General features: G+C 35.7%; 1 protein-coding gene across 1 annotated transcript in view; it reads right to left on the reverse strand.

Moving 5' to 3' along the window:
* PACRG (parkin coregulated) overlaps positions 1-21,439 on the reverse strand; it is a 255,319-nt gene that overhangs the window by 97,085 nt on the left and 136,795 nt on the right. The window contains exons 3-4 of the mRNA XM_075708150.1: positions 20,503-20,674; positions 9,027-9,176 (exon numbers count right to left, since the gene is read on the reverse strand). Of these exons, the coding sequence (XP_075564265.1) occupies positions 9,027-9,176; positions 20,503-20,674 (322 nt within the window). The remainder of the gene's footprint in view (positions 1-9,026; positions 9,177-20,502; positions 20,675-21,439) is intronic.

Raw genomic sequence — 21,439 nt, forward strand, 5'->3', positions numbered from 1 at the left:
TCTAGTTCATCTAATTCTCAAATAAAAGTCAAAAGGGTACCTCTCAGCTAGTACAGTCCTGCCAAAGAAGCTGGTATTTTCATGTGCTAATTACATCAGCATTGGGATGGCCAGATGATATTATAACAATACATATTTTTGTTGGTGTGTCTAAAAAGGAGGATGATGGATGTGCAATATAGAAAAAGGAATCAATAGTCCAAAGCTATGGGCCTTAAAAAATCAACTTTGTTGCCTAGAGTGTTCTTCAAAAGCTATGAAAAAAGCAATGTCTCGAAATGAGATGAAATGATATAACAGAATAATAACTGAAGGACCTGAAGCACTTTAATCACCTGAGTATTTTGGTGGTTTAATCACAGTGCAATATTTATGCTCCCACCGGTATCATTCCATTACATGGGGCTTTAATCTGTTTTCCTTGAGGGCAAGAGAGAGATGCCACAAGCAAAATTGTCATCCAGACAAGGAGTTCCCTCTCTCTCCCAAGCACCTCTCTCCCCATTGCCTGGTAGGTTTTTTTTATTTGATATAAAAACAGAAAGCCAGGTGCAGAGCCAATTTCTGCGATTTTGGCAACTTCACACTGACTTTCACAAAAACAGTCTTCTCAGAACAGAAATCCTAATTGAGCACACAAATTAGAAATATCTGCAATAAACAAACATAATCCACTTAGAATTATTAAATGAACACATATTTCAGATGTATATTTAAAATAAAAAAATATGCTACCTTAATAAATGTGACAAGTTGAAACCATATGTTCCTTCAAACTTAGGCACATTTGTTAGCAAACATTCATAAACAGAGAAGAATTATGCAGAAAACAAATATTGTCTCTGAACTATTTAACATGTACTCTGAAAGTAGTTCTAAATGAAGCAGGCAGTGCCAGTCCAACTGAAGAAATCACTTCTCAGTCCCACCATATGCAAATCAACTATTTGAAAAACATAGAAATTAATTACCAAGAAGAAAGGAATAACTCCTATCTGGAAGGGTAGCAGTCAAATTTTTAGCAATCTAGATTACTTGTAAGGGGCAAATCCAAAGAAAGCCTTAACATCATCGCCAGAAGGACGAGATGTCATCCAAAGGGACCTGGACAAGCTGGAGAGGTGGGCCTCTGTGAACCTCATGAGGTTCAACAAGGCCAAGTGCAAGGTCCTGCACCTGGGATGGGGCAACCCCTGATATCAATACAGGCTGTGGGATGAAGGGATTGAGAGCAGCCCTGCAGAGAAGGACTTGGGGGTACTGGTGGATGAAAAGCTGGACAAGAGCCAACAATGGGCATTTGCAGCCCAGAGAGCCAACCATACGTATCCTGGGATGCATCAAAAGAAGCGTGGCCAGCAGGTCAAGGGAGGTGATTCTGCCCCTCTGCTCTGCTCTGGCAAGACCCCACCTGGAGTACTGCATCCAGCTCTGGAGCCCTCAGCACAAGAAGATTAAAGATGAAGCAAGAGTCTGTGCCTCAAACAGCAGTTGAAAACTGTGGATTCTAGTTCCACCTTGCACAATTGTACACGCATTTTTTAAAAAAAAACAACAACATAGAATCATAGAAACATAGAATTGTTTAGGTTGGAAAAGACCTTTAAGATCATCAGGTCCAACCATTAACCTGACACTGCCAAGTCCACCACTAAACCATGTCCCTAAGCACCATGTCTACAGATCTTTTAAATACCTCCAGGGATGCTGACTCCACCGCCTCTCTGGGAAGCCTGTTCCAATTCTTGACCACCCTTTCCGTAAAGAAATTTTTCTTACTATCCAATCTAAACCTCCCCGACACAGCTTGAGGCCATTTCCTCTCATCCTATCGCTAACTACTTGGGAGAAGAGACCAACACCCACCTCACTACAACCTCCTTTCAGGTAGTTGTAGAGAGCGATAAGGTCTCCCCTCAGCCTCCTCTTCTCCAGGCTAAAGAACCGCAGTTCCCTCAGCCACTCCTCATAAGACTTGTGCACTAGAACCTTTACCAGCTTCGTTGCCCTTCTCTGGACACACTCCAGCACCTCCATGTCTTTCTTGTATTGAGGGGCCCAAAACTGAACACAGTATTCCAGGTGCAGCCTCACCAGTGCCGAGTACAGGGGGACAATCACTTCCCTAGTCCTGCTGGCCATACTACTTCTGATACAAGCCAGGATGCTGTTGGCCTTCTTGGCCAACCCAACACCAAACAAGCCAGAAATAAAGCTGCAAGCATGACTATGCCTGCTTTGTTTGAATGTTAATGTTGTAGCTATGCATTAGATTTGCTCAAAGCATGCCTACAAGATGGGCTTCTCCGGTAACTTAAGCACCTCCTTGTCTCATTTGGAGACCAGATTCTTATCTGTTGATATTAAGACAGGTATAAGTATGCAGAATAGGCAGACTTATAGATACTATTGTAATTCTGCATAAGTCCAGTCCTGAATGTCCAAATATTCCTCAAACATGGGATTTTCAAAGGTAATTATTTCCCATAGAAACACAAATCCCACAAAACTGTTAAAGCAAAGCATGATAGGAACTCTATGAAGATGATGTTTCACTGACATATATACCCACACTCCTGGAACTTTGTAAAAGTTCTGATTAATTGCCAAACAAAATGTTCATTGAGGCCTACAAGCCTTTTGAGGTTATACCCGTTTTACAGATGTTTACACTGAACCACAGGAAGAATTTGATGTTTCCACTATTTTAATGTCCATTAACTTCCTGTGAGTTCAGATGTCCTAACTCTCACGTCTGTGTGTCATCCAACAGAGAACGCTCCTTTCCTTGGGTCAACATACTCAAAAAATTAAAAACTGAAAAAGTAAAAAGAAAATATTGGATGCAATGTACACCCTCTGACATGGGAAGCTTTTCATTTTTCTTTTATCAAGAATTCAAGATGCTGAATTAATTAGGCTATTAACACATTAAAAGTAAGTGCTAAGTGTTAATAACATCAATTTAATCACTGCTGAATCAGTTTTATTTTACACAGACTGATGCTGTATTTTCAGCGAAGAAATTAGATAGTAATTAGAAATTACCCAGCAATTATAATCTAAGTGTGATAATTCTCTAAATGTGTTATAAAGTACCTGACAGGGTTTTGATTATACATTAAAAGTTTACTATATCTTCAGCTTAAAAATCACATGCTTTGTATTATAGATACTAAAGCAACAAATCCTCTGATACAGGTGGGTCTTGGTAACTTCTAATTTCCATACTTCAGAGTTCTAGTGGGTTTTTTGTAACTCCATATGCAAGAATGGTCATTGAAACAAGTTTTGATTGGACAGTGTGCAACAAAATATGTGAGACAACAGCTATTAACTGTTGAGGATCACTGCTAGTCCATACTCAATTATTATATGAAACATTATTTTGGGAGAGTTTTGCTTTCAAGATGAGATTTTTGACAAAAAACCAAGACATTTCTGAAAAATACCTTTTAAAAGACCATCAGCTGATCTCATAGAAGAAAAATGTTTTGATGTTCTTAAAAACATTCAATTGTATTTGTTAAATAAATATTCTTAGAACTATAACTCATAGGAAGCTTGTTGAAATAATATCATTAATTACACTTGGGAATGACAAAAATATATTTTGCTTCTTCCTAGTATTATAGTAACTTTTTTGAGTGTAATCAATTTATCCTTATCTGCTTAAAAAGATGATTTACTTGCACAAGAGACTCAATTTCAGGAAAACCACAGTATCTTTCATTAAATGTTGATGAATCAGAAGACTCTGAATCCTCTTGTGCTGAAGGTGTATATCAACAAACAGAAAATGTATCAAAACTAATTTGTTCACTCAGATCTATGTTGTCATGGTGGTCTTATTGCTCTGAAGTGTGTATCCTTAAAGCCATTTCAGAATCTTTCTTTTTAAATTTCAGAAATCATAACTGATTTAAGAATATGGAATTCAAAGAAAGCTTGGAAATAATTAAAAAGCTTGCAAAATATGCATAGGAGTATGAAGAATAAGTGAAATTGAAGCATAAGAACAATTTGAAAACTGGATTTAGTACACAGTTTATGTTATTGCTTTGATACAACTAGTATACTAACGTGCCTTATTTTATCTGTAATCTTATGGCATTAGGTGGTTTTTATCCAAAACTCAACCATGAAACAATTAATTTTGTGAGAATCTCCATTTTCTGTTTAAAAAAAAAAGAAAAGATAAAACATCTAATCTTCTTAGTAGCAGGGGAACCCTGAGAAAAGTTGCCTGAGAATAATCTGAAGTCTCAAAGTTCAGAGGGAAAATGTCGAGAACCTTAGATACATTACTTTGTAAAAGTTGATGTTCAAACCATTCGTTTTTTTTTTAATCTGAAACATGATTTCTGTACACAGAGTTGGCAAACTGTAAAGTATTTTAGAATAGGATTGACATTATTTGTGAAAACACTTTTGGATTTCCCAGTGGAAGAAGACCACAGTGGAAATGTTCTGGGCAAGAGATTTTGTTTAAAGCATATTCAATCACATTAAAGGATAATTGTTGCTTCTTCCTAATAACCATGAACCACTCTGAGGAGCATCGCCGCCTCTGAAATACACAAGCAGTTCTGAAAATACTCCAACTCCAATACCGGGAACACTTTTATCTGTAGGCACAGTCTCTTGCTTCTGCAATTGGACACTTAAGTTCTGCTTCTTCCTTTAGAGTCTATGGAGTACTATTGTGTTTTGTAAAATAGAGTTCTCCAAAGCATGTGAAGTACCTTTCAGACAAGAGAATGTTTTTTCCCAAGTGAAGTTCAGGTGCTATAAACCATGCGGTATAATTCTGCTCTGTGGCTTCAACACTTCACTGAATGCTACGGTTCAGCTACATCAGGGATTCTCAGCCATATCTCTAATTTTTTTCTTTAAAGGACTGTCTAGATAGGTAGAGACTGTCAGAAGTTTATGTTAGCTTTAAGTTGCTGATAGTGTCAAAGCCTTTTTATTGCAGTCAAAAGAAACTTGGGCTTCAGTCTGCCCTGTTACCACTGCTTGCTTTATGGTGACTGAAACAAGTCACAGATGAAATTACTGTGTTGGGGAGGTACCTTCCACAGTGCAGTAGCATCCCATACTTCTCTGTCTGAGGCATGTAAATCATAATAATATTTTATTTTCATCTATTCTACACTATTTTATTTGCTAAGCTGCTCTTGATCACTACTGAATAATATAAATTGATGACATAAAATTATTTTTGTGTACCTGAATTGATGTAGTACAGCTGTTAAGACTGCCTGGATTTGACAGCATAAAATAGTTGTTAAACTAAATTAATGAAATTTTCATTTACCAGTCAGGTAAATTAAACAAGAGAAATTTGCTGTTCATAACTGTCTAATCTTTTCATAAACAGATTTCTGTTTCAGACAGTATTCTGGTATAAATTCACCCTAATAGCACATTCCAGGCTCTGAAGACTCCCTTTTTTTCCTCTTATTTTACTTGCTTTCATAAAAGAACAAACGTTCTATTTGTTCTTAAATTGTATTTAATTCAGATAACTCACAGATTTATAAAAAGGCAGCTTAGAAAATAAGACAACCAAAAAGAAAAGGTTTTGTGATGCAAAAAAAGAGTATTTCCATTTGAGTCTATGCATATTTTTCTTTCCCTCTTCACAAGACTGAAATGCATTTCATAAGAGTACATTTAACTTACACATTTAAATGAAAACTACAGTGGCATTACAGGGTTCATAATAGACTTAGTAAGAATTATCATGACTTTTTTTGTTTCTTTTATTATATAGTAGCACATTTGCATAATAGTCCATATGTTGGGGAGCTTGCTTAGAGACTGCTAGTCCCCCCTCAGTCTGCTGAGATTAGGCAAACAGCTCCTACACCTCAGGAATTATTCCCCAATCACTGGGATGAATTAATGTTCTCTTCTCTTGCTCTCCTGCCAGCCTTATGACTCTGGCTAACAGTTTCAACTGGAAGCTTCAACCCTTTTTCAGAGCACACCATTGCCAGTTGGTGAGGATGCTCTCACTATCTCCACCAATAAAAAGACACTAGTAGTAGCATCACCAAGAACAGAACTTTGCTCTTTTATGTCTTAATGCTCTGCAACAGAGCACTCAGCAACCCAAGTAGAAAGAAATGTCTACTGCAAGGCAGGGCCTTAAGCTCCAGAGAGGGCACAAATTCACCAAATATGCTTCGTGCACCAAAAAGCCCCTTGCTCACTACCAAGACTCTTCAGACATTCATTGAGCTCTCCCCTCTGGCTTTCAGGCAGACTATCTTAGGAGGCTTGGTTCTGTCCCCTGGCATTTGTAACTTCGGTTGTATTGATTTATTTTTACCTGTATCTTATGAATCAGATGGGTGAACATATTTTAGCTGTTTCCAATAATTAAAACTTAATTTGTTTTTTATCAATACTCTCCTTTTTTTTTTTTTTAATTTACAAAAATGACCAATAGTAAAGTCACCTGCACATAAGAAATATCAGTGGATAGAAAATGGCAGAATTTGCCCATATCTGACCAATAGACCTTCTTCTCCATTTCTGTAACTCCAGAGATCCAAATTACAGAACATATGAACTATGTCTATTTTGTGGCCCACAAACTGCAATGATAAAATATATTTGGCATACCTTAATTTGTTGGTTAACAGCAATTCCATTTATACTGTGTGTTCTCACAGACTGGCATAAAATTATAGAGAATTCCAAAAACAAAATAAAAACTATTTCTTTGATATATGAAACTACAAGAAAAATGCACTTCACTAAAAGGCATTATGCAGAAGAAGTCAATAGACTCTTTGTAAAGTATTGACCAAAAAGCTTTTAATAAAGATTTCTATTATGGGTGCTAAAATTTTAAAATTAAATACCTAGGTTATCTTCTGTTCCAAAAGGTCAGTAGTCCTTTACCATTTTTGCTGGTATTCTACAGTTATCAAGACAACATTATCATTATGAAGACACTCATTTTTAGACAACCATATTTGGGAGACCTCATAAGATAGAAAAAGACATCAGTACCAGAACCTGCTAATTTACAAAAAGGGCTATGTTTGCAAAATAATGACAGGGTGATTTGGAGGTAACAGATGGAAGTAGAAAAAAGTGGAAATGTCAGAAGTACAATGGAAAAGCAAAGGAACATATGAGAAATGGTGTTTATGTGAACAATCAATATTCTGTATACAATTAAAAAGAATGCATTAATAACTCTGCCAAAAGGAACACCTGAGGCTTGTTAAGAAGCAGATTGCCAGCAGGCTGAATAGGAGCAAGGAGGTATCATCTTTAAGCACCAAAGACATCAGGTCCCAGAAAAGAGGATTTACATAGTTCAGAGCCTCCCTGTCTAATTCAGGTAAACTCTGCAGTGGCAATCACAGTTAGCTGCATTAAATGGCTGCCTACAGGGAGAGTCATGAAGGCTACCTCCTTTTTTATCACAGAATGCCCCTTGAAGGCAATGGCAACTAAACAACAATGTTGTTGACTCTGAAACTGTAACCTCAGTGTTGGGAAACAGATGGGAATTTGGAAAGAATTGCTTAGACTTCAGTGGGACAGAACTGAATGTTTCTCAAACTATCATTATATTCTGAGCTCAGGTAACACTGGGAACTCTGAACAATGATTTACCAATTTTGTTGGCTGAAGAACAGCTCAAGAGACAAGCACGTGACAAGCTGAAGCTAAGATTACATTCTATATTTGTTTTATTAAATACCTGTTTCTGATATCCTAACCTCAAGATATTACCAATGCAAGTTTTTTACTGTTTTATTTACAGACTTGTCTAATCTTGTGAGGACAATCATGATTCAGGCAAATCAGCAGTATTTAATATGAATAAAATTTCTGAGGACCTTATATTCCAGAACATTTTTAAACTCAATGCAGGTTTCTCTCTAAGTAAAACAGAGTCACAGACATATGTGTTTTTAAAGGGATCTAAAACCTAAATCTCATGTGAGTGTCCAAGTCAGTCTTTGGACGGGCATTTTTCAATCCCAGGTGAATCTTATACTCACTAAAGAGCAAGTATAACATGATACATTCTGTGGTAATGCAAACAGTAAGTATAATAGGAAGCAGTCCTGTAGATAATGATTAAAATGCCATGAATTTAATGAAAACTTCTTTTGCAAGATTGTGAGGAATTAACTTCTTTTGATCTATATGGCTGCATGTCAATAACAGAAACTTTAAAGTCAGTAACTTGGTAGATAATTGAACAGATAAGTACAGATAGATTTACTACAGAAAAATATTGTAAAGATTAGTTTGGCAAAAGCAAGATACATCATGTCGATTTCAGCTGGTGACCGCGGTGTAAATGCATTCACAGTATTCAGTACTCGCAGTACCAGTTATTAAAGACTGAAACTGACAATAGAGGTTTGCACTACAAAGAAAACAACATACTCAACTGTAGATACAAATTAGTTCTGAATTTCTCTGTAATAAAACCTGCTAAATGAGCAGAAATAGCTTCAAACTTCACTGTTTTGCTAGATGTTATGTAACTTGAAATTTTTCTACAATGAGTTCTCTTGACCCTCAAATTAATTAGTTTGATTGCTACCTTTATTTTTATTCTTTCCTAAGCCTGCTGGTAGCAGCGAATTTCTTGTGAAGAGCACAGAATTGAATATATTAGTTCAGGCTGGACTGAACTAATGTGTTGGTGGGAGGAAAAAACCTTTGCAATTTATTAATGTATTCAAAAGACTGTTACAAAACTTTACAATTTAATTATTGGAAGATTATGGAACTGCTTCAGTGCTTCTGTACTGCGTTAAATAAACTGTACGTGCAAGGAGTAATAAATTAAATTGTTAATTTCAGTGCATCCTTAGGGAATAGTAAGGGGGGGGGGGGGGGTTTACATTATTTAGAGCTCCAAATGGATTTGAGTTTATATACAGTAATAAATCTTAACTACATTGTTAATTAACCCTGCCTCAAGCCCCTTTTTACCTTAGGAGTGGAAAGACACAGTGTCTGTTAGGATAACTCACCATTCATATTCTTAAAGATGTTTAGGACTGGGAGGATTTGCCGATAATAGGGCACCAAGGCCTCCCCCACCATGTCAGCTGACACCACCAGGTGCTGGAGGACTTTCAGCGTGATGCAGATGACCTGTCGGTTACGGAGGCTCAGTGCATCTGTGATGTAGAAAGAACAGGCAGAAAGCAGAATTAATTTCTAAAATGTAGAGGGAGGGGGAGGAGTCCTCTAATGGACAAATTTAATTAAACTGTACTCTGCTGGGGATTGTAAGTGGGCCTTTATTAGCCCAGCTTTGAAAGATCCCAAAGATGGATTGCAGTCCTGATGTTATAAAACACTGCCTTGTCTGATTGTTATTTGTTCCCACAATTTGTGCTGACTCTTCAGTAACCCAAAGAATGCAGTTCATTATTCCCTCATGCTGCCTGTGTAATACTGGCGTGGTCCAAACAAATAAAAAATAAATGTTCAGTAAGTACCATTTGGGGCCAATGGAACTGTACAACTGCAAGACAACCTGCAAAGGTTGACAACAGATACATTCTAGTGCAACAATTAGTGTTTGTATGTTTGTACTCATTTATTTCACGATCATTTTATTCATTCAACCAACAATTCCTACTATTCTGAGAGTCAGCACAATGAAACAAATGTTTATAGGAAAAAAAAGACCCACAAAAAAACCTTGTGGGTTTTTTTTTAAAAGACAAACATTCTAGGAAAAAAAAAAAGATTTTGTCTTGCCTACTTAGATTTTTCCCTTAGCTTTTAGTGTCATGCTTCTAATCTTATGACACTAAGACATTTCATAAATACCTTTTGTTTCTCTTATCTTTTAATTTTACTAAAAGCAAGGATGTTGCATTCTCTTTTGTAATTAAAAATGAGTCATGCTTGAAATATATATTTTTTTTTCCCTTGCAAAATCCCTCTAGTTATAAAACCTCCTCTGATAATTATGCAGCTGGAAGCAGTTGTCCAATTTGATATACTATTATATATTGGTCTAATTCTCCAGTGCTCTGCCCGCTTACATAAACATTTACATCATTACTGGGAAAGCAAAAACTGTAAAAGATAAGCTCATATTCAGTGCTATATGTTTTATAACCACAGAAGTATATAAATATGTCATTCAACATAACATAATGTAAGTATAAACACTTGGAAAAAATTATAGTAAAGAACACACCAAAATTTGAAGAGGAGCTACTAACAACTTCTTCAAAAACTGCCTCTTCACACTGAAGTAATAGGATTCAGTATTTCTGGTGCTAAGTTTTGTCAGTGCACAGGAATGCCGTTTCATAGGGAATGAGGTAGTATTCTCACACAGGAGCAATGACAGTTTTTCCATCTCTTTAAGCAAATGCACTGTGCCCCACCGGCTTCTGCTTCTTATTGCATGCCTACCAAGAGTTAAAAATCAGAGCTAGAGCTCTGAAGCAAGGGCAAGGCAGATTGGTTGTGTGAATGTGTAGAGACAACTCTTGAAAATCAACTAGTAAGTAACCTCCCTTCATGCCTCTGCATGCTTATGAACAGCATACTAAAACTACTGTTAAACAACAGAGTTAGAGTGCCCAAGGTATAAAGGTGCTGTAGTGCATCATAGGCTGCTTCCAAGCTAAAGAAGTGTTTTTAAATGAAAATACAGACTGAATTCCATACTGCTTACTTGCCAGTCCCTTCTATAGTCATCAGGCTACACTTAATTTCATATTATCTCTAGGCATATTAATGTTTGGACAGGAAGTCCATCAATGCAGCATGCTCACATGAAGTTCCAGCGAAGAGGCTGGCTATTTGAAATTATGCTTTCATTGGTAGATATTCTAAGGCTGCTTTAGCAAAGAGAGACCCCAGATACAATTTTAAAGACTAGGTCCAAATCCCAGGCAGGAAAATAGTCTTTTACAGAGGAACAGGCATTATTCATTTTCTTGAAGGAGTGACTGGGCGAGGAAGCTCTGGGATTCCAACATACAGGTTTATTCATGACTAAACTGTCATACACAGAAATAGTAGCTAACCAAACTAACAGGGAAATTATCATTAACACTTGTAATTTTCAGTACAATAATTAATAGTTATTCATACAAACATGAATGAATATTTGTATCAATGAATTCATACAAACATAAATAAAATAAATAAAATCAATTATTCATACAAACACTAAAAATTCACTTAAGGGACATAAAAATGAATCATTGACAGAAATCATAGCTTCTTAATCCTTAACAAATAAATTGTACCCACTTCCAGGAATAGTTCTTCTTGACTGTAGAAGCTGTCCTAGGGGATGAGAGACCTTATTTTTAGGCATGCAGAGGGTGTCATGTAAGTGGAAATGTCTGTCCAACCACCCCTAGGAAGAACTATTTTCTGCAGATGGTGGCTCCCAAAGGTTTTCACAGTTTCCTGGTTTCAGAGTTGTGTCTTGTGCAAAGACAATCCTGGTTTGAGTGGAAGCCAAGACTGTCCTGGTAAAGATTAATTCCTCAATAAAGTCAAGACTGTGAATTATGCCTCATGACTGAGAAGGCATTCCAATGAGTGCAGCAAACTGAACACATACTGAATCCAGAAGAATGTTTTCAAAAAACAGCTCATCACAGAACCTGTCATGCAAGTTTCCTTACATCTGAGTTGTGCTGGAGGGGTGCTTGCTGGAACTTTAAACAGTAATACTGGCGCTTGTTTCATCTGCATGCTAGAAAATCAGCTGGATAATTGTCCAAAAACAGGGGCATCCCATCCTCCGTGTGACACACAAAACAAAAGACGGAATTTGGATCAAGATTTTGAGTGCTAAATTGATGGATAAGGTAGAATCAGACAGACTGCAGATTTTGAGCCTGAAGCCGTTCAAATTGCAGAAATCTGCAGGGTGTGTTAGGAAAACACTTGTAAATATCAAAAGTAAGATCAAATTGACTGCAGAACTGTTTTTATTATTATTAAATATTTGGACTGTGGCATGCATAGCAGTCAAACAGTTCCTGGCTTGATTATATTAGGCACTGTATAAACATTTAATTAGAGACAGTCCCTGCCCCATGGATATGTCAATTTCAAACATATGTTTATCTTTTAAAAATCTGGTAATTATTTTCTGTGTACTACCATCACTGCAGACCATTCTCCCACATGAATTTTAATACAATATATGAAAAAAGTACATTTCAACATTTTGAAAAATGTCAGTGATATCCAGAGGTTAACAGAAATGGAAGAAAGTATTAGTATCCTTGCACAGGAATAAAGCAGAGCATTTAAAACTCTTAGTACAGTACAGCTACATATCCTTAAAGAAGGAAACATGCATAATATCCACAGTATTCCAATCTGAAAGCATGCTAGGCTGTTGCCTCTTGACCTAGAAGTTTGCTGTAAGACGTGGATCTTCACAATAACATTAAAGTGAATGATCAGTTTGCTTCACAGTGAAAGATACCTTTCCACTCGCTAAAGGGTTTTTAGAGGACTTCCCTCACTCAGTGGTATATATTTCCCTTTTTGGTCATCTAGTCTACATGTTATGCATTGTACAATTCTTTTAAGCAGCAACTTTGAAAAAAACACAACCCAAGAAACTGACTTTGTTGCTTGGTAGTTCTGGTGTTTTCTCCTTTAAAGTTATATAAACTTGACAATTTTGCTTGTGATGAGGATACACACTTTTCCCAGTGACCTTCAGCGTAAATAATTGCTCAATGCGAGTATATAATGAAGTAGTTACTTCAAGCACATTTTATTTTGTACTGCTTTAATTTTTCCAAACAAGTATTTTCTGAAGTTCATCATAACTTTCTTAAATAAAAGAGAATTTTAAAATGTTAGTAGGTTAAGTATCTGGTGTAAAAGCTCAGTATCTGAGTCAGCTCTGTGTTTCAACCATTCAAAGCCACAGTAATTGAAAATTATGAAATTTGAAGGCTTATTTAAAACACTGAACATTTTTGGGACGGAGGTTTTTCATAGTGCTGTTTATTAAAGCTTGTTAGCAATGAACTGATATACAATACTATTTAATTGACAGCTTTGGTGATTTTTCTTTTTCATTAAATTTTATTGGCAATTGATGTAAATTTAGGATTTTCTTTTGTTAATTTCCTTTAAGAGCAGAGACTTTTCTTAAGGTATATGCCACTTTTTTGCTTATCCATTTAGGAAGAAACAGCTTACATATGAAGCAATAGAAATGATTATTTTAAAACATTCTTTTCCTTGAGTAACACTTCTAACTTCTCAAAGAAAAAGACCTAGAAGCTATGTAAGTTGATATTTTTTATTTTTATATTTAATTTCTATGTGGCAGCCTGGAAAATCCTATCTCAGTTTCAGATGTTGCCTATAATAGAAGCCACAGTTCCCATCTTTGGGATTGATACATTTTATAAGCCAGGAAACATGACAGCATTTCTCCCAGTTATACAGTGGATCTTTTCCATGACACAAGGTATTTTCACAGAATAGTTCGAATCAGAACATTTTTCCCCAGGTAGCACATTGATGGCCTAAACTTTACAGAATCAAATCAGATTCCCCAAACTTCCATCTCTTCTCTAAATATTAAAGTTTAGATTTTGGTAGCTATATTTAAAGTTACGTTGATGATTTAATTCTCTTTAATTTCCACTGGCCTTTAATTATATTCAATCCCTTTTTCAAATACACCTGTGAATCTATGTTCAGAAATGCACTGACAGTTTCCATTTTCTATTTAGGCCTCACAACCAGAGATTAAAACCAATTTAGTTTGCATTCATATCTCCCCCCGCCCAGTTGGTAAATGAGGCAGCTGTTTTAGAAAATTCCTTGTCTGAGGCAGAACAAGATACATAGAGCAGGTCTCCTGCAGGGCAACAAGCACTCAGGATAAAGATACTTTGATTGTTGTGATCTACTTAATCTTGTTGATCAAGGGCTTCTTTTCTTAAATTCACAGAGTCAGGTATAGAGAACTGCTAACATGAAGTGTTCTCAAAATGCAATTAATTAAAGTGATATGTACTTCTCTTACAGAGAATTTTGTCCAAAACTTTCAACATGCATAATACTTAACTACCTGAACTGCTATAATAGAAGTATTATGCTAATTTTACAGAACAGTAATGAAGGCTGTTACAAAACTGTTTCAATCAAGAGTGAATAAAGCCAGAATACCAACTTTTTGTTCTGTACTTTTTCACAGTCAGGTAAGATCCTGATCCAATTTACAATATAGATGTACAGATATTTCTTCCAGTATAACCGAAGGAGTGATGTGTTGCAGTGAGGTGATGGGAAAGAGGAATAGGGGGCAAGGCATGAAAACCTTAGGCCAATTTTGTCATCAAAGACTTTGTCTTGTAAAGCCAAAGCCTAAGGCACAGAAAAGGCTAAGATCCATAACTGAATCATTGATACTCAGAAGAAACATGATCTAGCGGAATACTGAAGAGAAACTCAGTGGCTTTTTTTTTCAGCTTTAGTTGTGCTTGTAACTATAGTGTTTTACTAGATCAGCACCTATACAACTTGAATTCTATTAACATTTGCAGGCCCTGTTTAATTAACTAGTGTAAAGAATGCACTGAGAATAGAGTCCCAAAAACCTTCTTGGTGGCTATGTCAGTTTACAGATTTTCCATCCATTCCTAGATGTACATTCTTTCCCCTGTGCTCCCTCAAGCTACTAAGCTGCACTGAGTACCCACCCTCTCAACAAAACCAGCTTTGTTATCAATGAAATGTGATACCATTTTTAAAAAAGATTTCAGGAAAGATATGGGGAACCAAAGACTGGTATACTGGCATCTGTGCTGCAGAAATTAATATAGTGTTCTAAATGTATTGTAGGTCCTTGAAGAAGAAGAATGTGGACAAGAAAAACCTGATAATACGGTTCTCTTAGACTTCCAAAAGGTATTTGATAAGGTCCTTCACTGAAGGCTTTTGAAACACTTAACCACCATAGTTTCCATATAAACAAATAATTGTTTAGAGATAGGAAATGAGGGCGACAATAAATGGCCACAGAGGAGGAGTATCACTAGTAGAGCCTTGCAGTAATCTGCGCCAAAGTTCATGTTTTTCAATAGATTCACAGGCAATTTGGAAGGGATGTTTACTGATAAGTAACAAAGTTTTCTGATGATACCAAGTTATTCCAGATGCCAAAGATAAGAGCTGACTCTAAAGAACTGCAGAAGGACTTCACATTACAGAATGACTGGGTGATAAAATGGCAGATGAAATTCAGTACTAATAAATGTTAAATATTAATGAATTAATAAATTCAGGAGACAATAGCTCTAACTCCAGCTTCAAAAGTGAGAGATGTTAATTGCAGATTTCACTTTCCAAACATGCATAAGATTTATCTTTATTGAATGGGAAACACAGTTTCTCCTTACAGACAGGAGTACAGAGGAGTAATAAAGAATCTAGTTTCAATACCATTTGAAACTTCCAGAAATGACCAGTTTTGAGCAGAAGAATCTACCATAAACCTTCTAATTGCAATCACTTGTACTGGTTGATGGAGCCTACAGGGGAGAAATGCTTTGGTACTTAAGAATCAAGACTTTTTTTTTTTTTTCAAATCAGAGAACTTGCTTTCTTTAAAAGAATTTTAAGTCTATAAAAACAAGTTTGTTTAGAGTTAATATTCAGTCTGTGATCTTAACAACCAGAACTGGTTCTCAAGAGCAACAGTCAGTCAGGAGGAAGATAACAATTCCATTAAAGGTTTAATTTACTTTCTGTAGGTGACAGAAATCAACTTACATGATTTACAGAAAGAAAAAAGACTACAGCCCAGAAAAGCAAATTTATTCCACAAAAATATTTCACATTCTGTGAAATAAGGAAGTATGACTATTAAATACTCTTAAATACAGTGAAGATATATGAGGAGAAATACAAATATAAATGTGCTCAGAACAACTGCTAGCAACAGGTTCAACTTTACTTACCTAAATGCAATGGTGACACCGATTTGACATTAAATGGGAAGTAACTACACTGTTGTCCAAGACAACAATCTACATTTTACATGTAAATAAAATGTGGTGAATAAGAAAACAGAAATCAGTTTAATTTAGAAATTTATTAAACATTAAAAAGGACTCTCTGGGTGACACTGAGGGAAGACTGCTCTGTGCATTTCTCTGTATCTGACTCACAAAAAATCTGTTTCCCTTAATGAAACATTTTCAACAAAGTTTAAGGTATCCTTGATCTAATAGGTCACAGAAGGGATTTTTAGCAACATGGAAAAAGCCTTGAAAAGGAAAACGTCAATGTTCCTTAGGGTGGAGATTATTCTTTTGGACTCAATCAGAAGTGCTGGTCTGCTGATTGCAACCATGTAGAAACAATACTTCCACCTAAGCTACAATTTAAGTACAAAGATGCGAGCTTTATTGGCTTCTAGGCCTAAGTTCAGATTGCTAACATGTCCATTTTAGGACTCACAGCACAGAACAGAAAAGTTTCTGGCAAGTGGGTGATCCAAGATGCTGAAGTGTTTAATTTCACATTATTTTCTTCATTAGCAAAGCTATATCAGGATGTTCCTACTGATCATCTCTACTCATTACTCCAACTGCTGTGCTATTGTGTACTATTCCTTCATTTGTGACAGTGCAGCTACAAACTAGACCATTGAAATGATCAGAGTTTAAAAGTAATGCCTCTCAGAAGGCATTTTGGTTTTATTTTCAGTTTGGTGGGGTTTTTATGTTTTTTGTTTGTTTGTTTTCTACTATATCTAGACGTGAGATTCACTGAGTTGCTCTACAAACAATTACGTTAGTAAAAGTCAGTTGCAATGAACCGGAGTGTGGGAACTGGAACAATTGGTCGCTTTGTGCGTGAAGGGGTTGGAAACATGTGGCCAGCAAAGAAAATGTAAATGGTAGCATGCTCACTGCCTTTGAAAGGAGAGGAGGTGCTTCCACACATTGTGTTGGATGTCCCTGATGTTACTCATAGAAATATCAGGCAAAGGTGTAGAAACTTCCTGCCCCCTCAGTGTTTATGTCTGCATGTGTGTCTCATGCTAAATCCAGGGATCTCTGTGGCCAGGAATCTCAGAGTTGCGGAAGCCTAATGAAAGCAAGTGAAAGGACTTACGGCTTTTCTGATCTGGGATTTGTTATGGTAAATGTAATATTAAAAGCAATAATTTGCCCCAAAAATTAGTATCAAAAGGAATTTTACATTCCCATAATGACCACACAGAATTTAGAACAGGAGTTTTCATTGACAAGAACATGGTACAATAGGCATCTCTCACACTCATACCTCTTTTCCTGGCTATTCTTGGCTGGTGATAGGTAATGGTGGGCCACAAGTGAGTTTTAAGATGCATCAGTGCATTATCGAAAGACATAGCGGGGCCACACAGATCCCTCTGTTACCTAAAAATAAGGGAACTCTCATGTGACCTACAGGCAGCTTTGCTTGCCACCCCAGGGGTGTGTGTCTGGGTTCTGCTCTGCTCTCTGCCACCAATGCAGTTTGTGATGTGGAGCAAAATTAGGCTCCTTCTACCTCTTTACCTGCCTGTAATATGAAAATAACAATATGGATCTTTCTGGCAAAGAAGATATTCTGCTGTGTGTTGTGCATCAGGACTTCCATAATACCTCTACAAAGTACTTTGCTATTGGCTGTATATCTCCATTTATGAATCTTTGCTCTAGTTTAAATAACTCAGACAATGGGTTTGCCTACACGTGCTGTGAAAGGGAGTAAAAAGTCTTAACACCTTCACGTATTCACATTTTCTGATTTTGCATTTTTTTATTTTTAGTTGGATTCCTTACAAGTTTGAAATACACAGGTAATTTGGTTTTCCTGGGGTTTATACCGTGCAGTGACCATATTTATAAACTATTTTATAAATATTTTTGCCACTGCAAGGTATAATATATTTTGAATTTTTATTTTAAGAAATCAAAATATATTTTGAACATTTTTCTCTTTGAGAAATCAATGCTTCCAACCTGAGATTTTTTTTCTTCCTCAGAATTTCCAAAAAAAAAGAGTGCCTTTCCATATGACAAACAAAAATAAGCAATTATTTTTCAACTAAATAGCATTCTTGTATATTATTTTAATCATATTTCAGGTATTTTAGGAAAGAAACTGGACCTGTCAATTTCAATTATCTGCCTTTTGTTAGTCATAGCCAGAAGAAAATTTGTTAAAAGGATTTGGGCTTACAGTAATCCACAGGTTCCTTAAATAATATAATTTTCACCTTTAATGATATAGTGTTCAAAAAGTGTGAACTTTAAGCAAGGACGGGTAGAGGATAGATTTCTCCTTAAATCATTAAAATATAATGCAGAATTTTAATAATTTAAAATGTTTTTAGAGAGCAGCTCTTTACTAACATTTTCCTTTGATGAACATGTAGGACAGAAAACTGCTTTTAAAAGCATTCTATCTGTTGAGTTATTTTTCTGTCTTTCTTTTATCCCTTTCCCCTCCATCATATATATTACCTTGCCTAACAACCAATTGATTCACTCTTTCATAGTAGAAATACGGTAGTGGTCCAGAAGAAGACTGGTTAATCAGATATAACTCACCCAGTGGGGCACTTTAGAGACCGTAATATGTATGAAACATAGCTGCGTTTATTGTTGATGCAGCTGAGTCACAGAAATGTATAGCTCCGACTACACTGCTATATTACACAGTCATAGCAAATTTAAAAACTCTTAGAAGTACACACTTTCAGATTCCTTGAGATGGTGGTGTCTTATCTTAATATTAATATGGCTTGAATTAGGAAGAAGCCTTTACCCTTGATAATATGTAGACTTTTTACACATTAAAGCTGATACAGAAGCTTTTTTTAAATAAAAAGTAAGCACTGTACAATAAAATAAAGCAGAACCAACAACTAAATTTAACTAGCAGGTTCTTGAATGTCTTCCAGCATCATAAATTATGACTTGATTTAAAACCCACATAAATATTCTTACCTAGCAGTCTCTTTCTAATGTTAAAAGCTGTGTAACAGCTAAAGCTTCCAGGTAATTATTTCTAAGCTAGACTCTAGTCTCAGCAAGACTTTTAAATCCTAACTGACTAGCTGCTGTCATAAACTTGCAGTCTTTTCTGACAAAATGACTTCAGCTTTCAAAAAAAAATGATACTACTATAAATATATTTGGGTGGTGTTGGAAACACAGATTTAAAGAAATGACGTGATTCCTCTCTTTATGTGTTTCTCTTTTAAAGAGAAAAAACTGCAACACTGTATTCATAACCTTTCACAAGTGTCACTTACAGAGTAACCATTCTGAATGTTATATATTCCTTTTGACATTGTCAAAATCTACAGTAAGATAGAGATAATGACATCTATAATTAATCTTTTTAAATGAAGAATAAATTGAATGAAAAAAATCACAATTCTGAGCCTTCCAACACTATTATTTCAGTCTTAGCAGGCTCCAAACTACATTCCCTTTCCCCTTTTCCAAAACTGTATTTGACTCTATTCATTCTGTATCACAAATGCAATGACTCCGTTTTGTTCTGTATTAGCATGGATGCTGAATAATCCAGGAAAATAGGACAAAGGACAGCAATGACACCATTAATGATCAACGATAAAACAGAAGCCAAGTTTAACAAGTATGAGCATCCATTAGTATAGGTGTAGCAGGCAGACTTAAGAATCATGACACCTAACTAAAGAAGGATGATGGTTCAGAATAATATCTCCTCAAGGTACTGATCTAAAGAAACAGGAAAAGACAAAACAATATATCTGAAAGGCTGGGCATTTCAAGAAAAGATGTTTTAGTTTTAGTAGTATTAAACATGGGAGTTTTAGTGGTGTTACATGTGTATTAAAATAATTTATTACCTTTCACATAATTTTTCTACAAAAAACTATGCTTGAATATATAAAAACTTTGAAATTAATATTTTTTAAATGCCAAAATTTTACATACAACATTAATTAGTCACACAGAACTCCCAATTTAAATAGATATGTTTATATGCAAAGTAATGAGATCGATGATAGAAAAGATATCTGGTGAATAAATATAAGACAGCCGTAGAACAAACAAGAGGACAAAAAGAAACATAATTCCATACGTTTCATTTGTTGAGTTCTCCTGTCATTTTAGATGAACTGATTTATACAGTAATATATAATTTACATAATAAATATACAAAACCAGGTAAGAAAATGTCACTTCACATTTCCAAAGACCAAGAGCCACACTGTAATGAGAAAAACACTAACCAGTCAGTCTATTCTTCTGGATTACTACATGTGCCAGGTGATTGAAGGCATAAGCCTTGTTGCCTTATACCTTACAATCTACTCACATTTCAAATAATCTCCACGAAATGTACAGCCTGTTATGTTTTATTGCTTAATTAGCAACTTGCCAAAAATCTACACTATATAAATGCAATTTTAGGGATTTTTTTTTCCACTTGTTCACCTACTTTTTATTGGGATAATGAGCTGAGGAATGACAGGAAGAATCTTGTTTCCACCATGTTCCAGCATGTCATGAATTCCTTGACGAGCAAAAAACTCACATGGAAATGTCATTTCACAAAGCCCATCAAAAAACAAAGGCAGATAGTAATGGTAGTCCAGCTTTTCGATCTCTACCTGAAAATACAAAACAAACAAATAAATAAATAAATAAATGCAAGTTTCCAATACTAATACAATGTCATCAGGCCAACAGATAATTCATGTCATCTACACAGGTATGCTTAGTAAATAATAATTCATTTTGTATCACTGCAGAATATCAATAAGTTTTAAATATGGTTTATGGTCAGATATTGAAATCCAGAAATATTAGACCTAAAGAAAAGAATGAAAATGAATATGCTCCCATATATTTTCACTTTTTGGTAAGTCAGTACCAGATTCCGATATTCTTGCTTTTACGCCTTCCTTTGTAAGTTAACCATAGGAATCAAACCAGCCATTTTAAGAGCAACATTCTGCTTATTTCAGAAAAATCTGATCTTTACATCTTCACTTGGACACTCAAAAGAACAAATAACAGAAAGAATCCCGTAACCAGCAAATATCCAGCATGGCACAAATATCAGTATTTGTACAGAATTCTCAACTTTCTAGAATATTGACCTAATTTTTTTTCCTACTAAAGAAGTTCCATGGGTCTCTACTGTGAAAAAAGGTAGAGAAATTAGGTACCCATTTCTAATAGGAATCTCCCTCCAATTCTAAAATACAAAGTGTGCTAACCTTCCCAAGTTATAGAATTTGTGAGGGATTTTGCACTCTGTCCTAGTTTTCTTCCCTTTTCCTTCTTTTACCCATCAGCACTCTGATGTTACATACATTAAGGATAGCCAGAAAGAACTGAAAGTTGTTTGCTTTCAGCCTGTCAAAGCTCTG

This window comes from Pelecanus crispus, chromosome 3 (genome assembly GCF_030463565.1).
Source record: "Pelecanus crispus isolate bPelCri1 chromosome 3, bPelCri1.pri, whole genome shotgun sequence".
Classification (NCBI taxonomy): Eukaryota; Metazoa; Chordata; class Aves; order Pelecaniformes; family Pelecanidae; genus Pelecanus; species Pelecanus crispus.